Source organism: Humulus lupulus, chromosome 2, assembly GCF_963169125.1.
Source record: "Humulus lupulus chromosome 2, drHumLupu1.1, whole genome shotgun sequence".
In the NCBI taxonomy this organism is placed as follows: domain Eukaryota; kingdom Viridiplantae; phylum Streptophyta; class Magnoliopsida; order Rosales; family Cannabaceae; genus Humulus; species Humulus lupulus.
Window position 1 is genome coordinate 283,620,038 of NC_084794.1, and position 8,881 is coordinate 283,628,918.

At 31.6% G+C, this 8,881-nt stretch overlaps 1 protein-coding gene across 1 annotated transcript; it reads right to left on the reverse strand.

The window, feature by feature from the left end:
- Positions 1 to 7,911: 7,911 nt before the first annotated feature.
- Positions 7,912 to 8,407, reverse strand: LOC133819571 (uncharacterized). The gene has a single exon (XM_062252852.1). It carries the CDS (start codon positions 8,234 to 8,236, stop codon positions 7,970 to 7,972), a length of 267 nt encoding a protein of 88 aa, XP_062108836.1. The 5' UTR covers positions 8,237 to 8,407; the 3' UTR covers positions 7,912 to 7,969.
- Between the last annotated feature and the right edge of the window lie 474 nt (positions 8,408 to 8,881).

The following is an 8,881-nucleotide window of genomic DNA, read 5'->3' on the forward strand; positions in this document are numbered from 1 at the left end:
GATTAGGGCTTGGCTTAGTTGTTGATTATAACTATGAATAGGGCTCGTGCCCCTGTGAATGAACGTGATTGAGTTATGTTTGCGCTTGTTGATTAAACATACTTGAATATTCTGTTTCTGGCTAAGTGTTATATGATTGTTCGCATGGTTTGTGTGATAGTCAGAATCCCGTGATCCGTAAGGGGAAAGACCGGGTAAAAAGCTGTGCAATCCCACACCGCCTGGGGAAGGTCAATTGTGATGATTCTAAGACTGTGTAAGGATGGTACTACACAGTTGAAGATGACTTAAATGGATTGATGGGTACTACCTATAACAACAAGATGCATCTTCTTTTCGGTAGCCCATCACTTGAGAACTCCAAAGTTAAGCGTGCTTGACCTGGAGTAATCTCAAGATGGGTGACCTCCAGGGAAGTTTTCCCAGGAAGCGTACGAGTGAGGACAAAGCACACTGGAAAGACTTGTGTTGGTTTGTAGGGCCAGTCGTCATTCCAGGAAGCAGCCATAGTGACGTGGGGTGTTACAGTTTGCGTAGCTAAGGCTATACCCCGTTAAGGAACATGGTTATTACTATGTTTGCATTTAATTGATGGTATTATATGATTAATATGTATGCATACTTGTATTGTCTGAAGTATGCTTATCTGTATATGTATATGTATATGTATCTGTATCTGAATACCTGGCTCAGGGCTTGATTTATTAGTCAAGGGCGGCAATAGCGCGCTACACACTGGTCGAAAGGCTTAGGCCCAATCAGGAACGTACTATTACGTTGGCCGACCCTATGGCCGTTGAAAAAGTAAAGCACCAGGTACGCTAGACTAGCTCTATGGCTAGTTACTCAGAGCTAAGGGAAAATGCCCTAAGTGACTCTATGGTCACATAGCTAGAGGATAGGGCCTAGGGGTGACTCTATGGTCAACTATTCAAGGCAGCGGGCCCCAGAATGACCCAATGATCATTTATTTGTAATTGATGCATGAGTAAGTTATTACTGCTAGGCATGCTAAATATGTATTTACTGTTCATGCACATGTTTAAGTTTTTTTATTGAGCCTTGGCTCACGGGTGTTATGTGGTGCAGGTAAAGGGAAATGAAAGCTTGACCAGCCATGAGTTGGAGAGTTTCGGTGGCGACGTGTACATATGCGGTTGCTTGTCCACCACGGCCGATGGTATCTCAGAGGAACTAGGGTTGTATCCTTTATTTTGCCGCTTAGGTCGGTCGGTTGTAACTTTTGATGTATATACACCATTTTAAACAGTTGTTTGTAATATTTTGGGATCCCATGTATGTATGAAACATTTAAATGAACAATCAACAGTTCATTTGACCAAAAAAATTAACCCTAACCATTGACGTTAACCTTAGTTGCATGTTTATAACCAAATGACTTGATTAGCAAGTCTGGCACTATTTAAAGTACACAGTGTAACGGTCCTGGATTAGGAGGACGTTACAACTCCTCTTTGAATCAATTCTCTTACATATATGTCTCTTAGACTAATATGTCTAGACTTCCCATTATACACTCCGCTGTATGCCCGAGCCAATGTTGCTTGGCTATCACACTGTATCGATATAGTGGATACATTCTCTTTGATGAGAGGAATCTTTATCAAGAGATCTCTTAACCATTCGCCCTCTTTAGCTATGGCAGCTAGAGTTATGAACTCTACTTACATAGTAGAGTGAGATATGCTTACATAGTAGAGTGAGATATACATGTTTGTTTCTTGGAACCCCAAGAAATTGAACCCCCCCACCAAGTGTAAATACCCAACCAGTGGTGGATAAATTGTTCCTAAGATTGGATATCAAACTTGTATCTGTATACCTTTTTAATATTGAAGGAAAATTGGAGTAGTGAAGGCTTAGTCCCTTGGCTTTCTTAAAATATCCTAGGACTCTCTCAATTTCCTTTTAATGATCCCCACTAGGATTACTTGTAAACCTACTAAGTTTACTTACTGCAAATGTTATATCAATTCTAATACACTGGGCAACATACACAAGACTCCCCTATAACACTTGCATACTCCAATTGAGTCATTGCTCTTCCTTCATTTTTCTATAGTTTTACACTATGATCGAATGCAGTATTGACTTCTTTAAAGATGGTTAAATTTGTTCAATACTTTCTCAATATAGTGGGCTTGTCCCAAAGCAAAACCCCCACTATTTTTTATTCACTTTAATACTAAGTATGGTATCAACTTCTCCAAGATCTTTCATCTTGAAGGTTGATGATAGAAACAACTTTGTTTCTACTATCTCATTCATGCTATCACTTAAGATAAGCATATCATCCACATATAGACAAACAATGATCACATATCCCTTACAAGTTTTTGAATACAAACACTTGCTTCCATTGTTATGTCTAAATCCATTAGATAGAATGACTTGATCAAATTTCTCATGCCATTGCTTTGGAGCTTGTTTCAATCCATATACGGATTTTACAAGTATACACACTTTATGTTCATACTTTGGTAGGACAAACCCTTCGGATTGTTCCATATAGACCTCCTCATTGAGGTCACCATTAAGGAATGTTGTCTTGACATCAATTTGATGAACATACAAGTTGTGTATAGAAGCCAAAGCGAACAAAATTCTTATAGAAGTTATTCTTGCAACATGCGCATAGGTATCGAAATAAGCAATACCCTCATTTTGCCTAAACCCTTTAGCTAATAATCTAGCTTTAAAGGTTTGGATAGTACCGTCAGTGCTGTATTTTCTCCTAAATATCCACTTACACCCAATTGGCTTAGACCCCGGTGAGAGGTCTACCTATTCCCAAGTGTTTATTAGAAAGAATGGAATCCATCTCATCATTGATGACTTCTTTCCAAAATGTACTATCTCTAGAATGTATGACTTCTCTATAAGTCTTAGGATCATCCTCAACAAGAAGTACAATTGGAATTTTCCTAATGACTTCTTCTTTATTTCCTTCTACCAAGTAGAATGAAATTCGTTGAGAATCTATCTCGTCCAATCCTAGACTTTTCTCTACTCTAACCCTTTGACTTCTTCTAAGTTCAATGGGTTGCTCTACATTCCTATGAGAATTATCCTCTTGAGAATCATTTTTGGAAGTAGATGCTTGAGAATTGTGCTCATATAACAAATTCTCCTTTAGAGATGCTGAAGCTTGAGAATTGTTGTCACATAACATGTTCTCAAAGAATTCAACTTCCCTAGATCTATCACAACATTAGACTCTAGGTCTAATAGACTGTAAGATTTACGATTGTTGGCATAACCAATAAAAGCACACTTTATGGCTCTCGAACCTAACTTTTTTCTATTAGGTTTGTTTTTCTTGCAATATGTAAGACACCCCCACACTTTGAAGTACCATATATTGAGTTTTCTTCCTGAACTCATATGAAGATATAAATACCATGTGAAAATTTCTCAAGCAAATAATCACTAATTATCACTTTTAGTTGTCTAAATAATTTTAAAATCACTTAAACAACTTTTGTGTATTTTTTAAGAGTCTCTTTGAGATTCTTTTGAAAACACCACTTTGACATCCATTGATTTTCTCATCAAAATCAATTTGAAGATGTCAGTTTTAAATACTTAGTTCAATGAAATAAACCCTCATTGATTTATTTAAACACTTTGATTTCTCATGCTTTAGTTTAAAATTATTTTCTCTTTGTGATTAATTTAAACATATCACCATCTTTAACCAAAATGAATACAATTCTCTTCAATTTATTCACCATTGGTGTAAAGATTCAAAATTGATTCTCTAATTTTGTAACGAATCCTCATTGAGACAATGCATATTTAAGAATTATTGTCACTAAATAATTCTCAAATATTTTCCTATTTGACCACACTTTAGACCCCAAGTCTATAGGTCTATATGTCATCTCATAATTTTGGATTCTCTTATTCCATTTTCTTGCAATAGCAAGACATACTTATCAAAAGATGCAACCCCCTTAGGTTCATCTTTTCTTATCTCATAATTGAGATGCTTCAACACTTTAAATGAGAAATTTTAATTTCTCAAATAATTCACTTTATTCACCAAAAATAAATGGTAACTTATCACATTCCAATAATATAGGATAAAATCTATCTATATTATTATCACCTTAATAATCATGATAATTATTATGTACATATCAATATACTTTTATATATTAACATAATTATGTCTTAAGGAAATTTCACATAATTTGTCAACATATATCAATTATATTAGCATGCATTTTGAATCTCATAATTATATTGTAAGTATATCAAAAGTAGCATACAATAATTCACATATCCACATATTGATATTCTATTAATTCACAAAATCAATATATAGGCATGTCAAAAACTACCTAATTATCATGTTTTATAAATTCTTAAAAAATAATTTTTATGTCAATATATGTACTACTATCTTACATATAGCATACATATAAGATTTACAAACTCTAGATTATGTAGATTTTGTCAAAAGTTCACTTCTAAGGACTACACATAAACTTTCACAAATAGAAGTGTCAACTATGTCACAATGTATCTCATATTGTATTAACATGTTAACATCTACACAATTCTTCATATATCAACATATGAAAACATGCTAATACATCAAATAAAATCTCATCACTATTATATAAAAAAAATTGTATGCATTTACACTTACCTTGTCTTACCACCTAGTAAAATTGGATCCATCTAATCTATCCAACCTCACTGGGTCTCGGTTCACGATTTTGATGGTCTCTCCTTCCATTGAAACAAACAAGGGATAAGCTTTTGAATGTTAGAGAGAATTATATTGCCTTAATGGAAAATGGTAAGATTCTTACAACTCTAAGAAAAAATAATACAAAGACAAGATGATTGATTAAATAAGGTTACAACTCAATAACAAAAATACAAGTAAATGTAGAAAACGTAGATAAAGAGAATAATAGAAAACACAACTCTAAACAAAAGATACAACTAAACTAGAAGTAGTAGAGAAAAGATGTAGATGAGATTACAATTCTAAAAGCAAAAGATACAAGCAAAAATGTAAATAGAAAAATAAGAGAAGAAGATGAAAAACAATAGTAGAAAAGAAGAACAATAATAAAAAACAATCACACTCACTCACACAACCAAATTGAAGAGCATTGGGGATCACCAACTTAAACAAGGTTTACAACCTTTGTCCAAAAGCTTATTTCTCATATCTCAAGCACTAAGGTAACTTTCACAAATTGAAACAGCTCTCTGAAATAATCAAGCCTCTATGATGAATTTTTAGCCAAGTGCTCTAGTGGATAGAAATTGGTGTGTTTTACAAGTGAGCAATAGACTCTTATTTATAGAGTTTTGAGACACACCCTTTGAATTTCAAATTTCACAAACCCTCATGGCTCTTACCAATGTTTAATTGGATGTTTATAGAATTAAAAAGGAGTTTTTGGAGTTACATGAGTTGTTAGAACAGTTCAAAGTGGAAAAATGAAATTGGGTTTGGCTATCAGCTTCTTTGGCCGCGGCCAGAGTTATTCCTAGCTACGGTAGTGAGTCTCTGTTCCCCAGGCCACGGACACAGCCCAATTTCAGCACATTATTTTTGTGCAATTTTCCAAACGGCTCTATACTCTTCCCACATGACTTTGTAACCTCCAAACATATTATGGGGTTTAAAATCATGTCTCCAACAGTCATATATCTTATGGCTTTGTCAAATTCAAATCAAAATGTGTAACGTCAAATCTACACATTATTGGGTAATATTTGGGCGTTACAAACTTGTAACTGAATTTGCAACTCCAAATATGTTACATATTTGAATATTCACATATATCCAAATATTGTAACTCTCTTTTATATGTTACAATATGTGACACTCATTGTCACATTATTTAATCTAAAATATCATATTATAAAATAATATAACAGCCTCCATCGTGACTCAAATATGGGATTCAGGGTACCTACAAAAAAGGAACATGGATGAGGCAAGAAGAAGAAATGAAGAGAGTGAAGAAGTATTAAGTTTCAAAATTTAGAAATATGTTTTAATTTAGTTTAGAAAGCTTTAGTTTTAATTTTAATTATTAAATTTATTTTTGAAATTAAAAAAATTATATTTCTCAATTTTAAAATCAATTTATATGATTTTTATTTAATATTTATTTTTAATTATTGAATTATTATATTAATTAATAAAATTCGAAGATATTTTGGTCATATTTAAAAAAAATTGATCAAAATTGGGCTTAGGGTATTATTTTGTTTCATTTTGTAAAACGCAATGTCCAAATTATCATTTAACTAAACAGAGGGTCTTATCGGTAACTTTTGCACAATACAGAATCTAAAATGATATTTACCCTATATAAATAGATTTAAAATGACTTATTGTATGATAATTCAAAATCAATGGCCATAATTTTTTTGTAAAATATATTTATAAAACTAAAAAATAATAGTAATATTTTGTATATAATATATAAATCAATTTAATGGGTTATTTAGAATCATCATTCCAAAATCTACTGTCTCGGCTTAATTTTTGTTTAGAATTTAAGATAATGAGATTCTAAGTTTCAAACCTCTACGACTATAACCTTATTACTTTCCCTAGTTAACATTTTGATATTCTATAAAAACAAAATCTAACACCAAATTTGTTTTATTTTATTAAATATCCTTGAGCAAATTAGATAGAGCAAAAAAGTATATTTTGCAAACTATCCTTCTTTTTCTTTTCTTTTTTTAATTGTTTTGCAAAAATTGTTAGGTTTGTTAATTGATGCTACACTCAAATTTTTAATACAAATTATTTTGTCAAAATGATATTTTAAAGAATTTTTGCCATACTATATTCCTAAATTTTAGTTAAATAGTAGAATATTATATTTCAAAATAGACCATGTAATTGTAAAAACGAAAAGTTCATAATATTTGTCTGGATCTGATCAAACAAATTGCCAAGATTTCAATGAAAACTTCTGAAATATTTTTATTTAAATTAATATATTGTTTAAATATTTAAAATTACATAAAACAAAAATCAAAATTAAAAAAAAAATCAAAATCAAAATCAAAGTACTACAATAATATTTCATGTAATATGTATTAGAAAGTAACATTCATTGTAACATAAAAACAAAATATGTAACTTAACCTTTTGAAAGACATACTTACTATCTCATTTGAACTCCATTATTTGCCGTTATTATTATTTTTTAATTTAAGCAAATTAACTTTGTCCCACCATTGATATGATGTGAGAAAATGATCATTGATAGGCAAAAGATTGTTTTTAAAGTTCCTTTCTATATCACTAGCGACAAATATGTTACTGTGCTAACACAATAAGTTACAATATGTGGGCTCAATAACTTTAATGCATGATATTATTAGTTTCTCATTCTCACCTTAAATACAATATTAATCAAAAGTAAGGTCATAACTGTTGATTAAGCCTTAAGCTTTAGAAAAAACAAAATTGGCTTGAAATTAGCTTTCAAAGACTGATTAAATATGTAAATTTTGTTGAGGCCAAGCAAAATATCCTTAAATTTTGAAGGCTTGAACAACAATGAACATTCATTTTTAGATACAGAACAAAATTAAGTGAAATAATTCAGTACACAACATTATAACCCTTTATAACAAATTGATTAGTAGTCAAATTGCAATGACCAAAGATTTGTATCAACAATATTAGCCTCATTCAGCAAAAGGGTAGTCAAAGAACAAAGTAAAAAATCAAGAATTTTCATGGACTAATTTGATTCAATTTTGTAGGTCAACTCACCAAAACAAGCCTGACCCATGTCATAAATCAGCAATTATAAGCTAAAAACATGTACAAATTAGTACTATACATATATTTATATGTATATATATATATATATACCTGAGAGTGAGTGAGGAAGGGTCTAATGAAAAGATATATAGGATCGATGAAGATTCAATTCAAAGTTGATCAAAGGGTACAGCCACAAAACAGAAAAAAGAAGCAAAGCATGGATAACAAAGCCAGGGACTCAACCACTGAGATGAAGGTCCACACCAAATCATCAACTATGGAGAAGTCAAGCCACCGAAAGCTGCTCTCTATACTCCACCCACTAGTCAAGTAAGAAAGATCAAATTCCAGCCACCGGAAAACTGAAGATCCCAAAGAGAAGTCGAACTCCGGCCACCGGAAAGCTGACGTGTACCACGACCTTGTTGTCCTTGTTGGGCACATATTAGTATATAATATCTTTGTATATATATATATATCTCTGTGTGTTTGTTTGTTGTGCCTCTCTCCTTGCCTAGCTTATCCTTACAATATGCTGAGTTTGGTCTTTATAGTCTCTTTCAAGACTTCTCTACTTCTATTATTATGATCATTTCTTTCCTTCTTTCTATCTATCAAAATCCATAAAGTTGGAATTTTGAGGATTTTTTTATTTATTTGGTGGGATTTCACTATATATATTATATATCCCATGTACACGTGTTTTTAGCATGGTCTTGCTACACCACCAACTATTCACTATTTAGACTTCTATTGGACCAACTCTTTTAAATGGCTCAACGACATAATATATGCCTTACAATAATACATATTTTATATATTTTATTTTAAATTAAAATATATAGGATTTAATATTAAATTACAGCAAAAACAATATATCATATAATCCAGTGCAACATTCTTATTTTTTGGTTTGTTGGATTTATTTGAGTAGAACTTACTACCAATAGATATGGGTTATTTATAATTGTGTAGTTACAATTAATTATGTATTAATTAGTATGATTTTTGGTTTAAATAAGATTTATGAACAGGCTAAAATGTATATATGAGAAGAGAACATATGCTATATAATTACACGTACCTTAA

What these genes read in the sequence shown, in the direction of transcription:
- LOC133819571 (XM_062252852.1), bottom strand. Translation starts at nt 8,236, where the DNA reads ATGTGCCCAACAAGGACAACAAGGTCGTGGTACACGTCAGCTTTCCGG.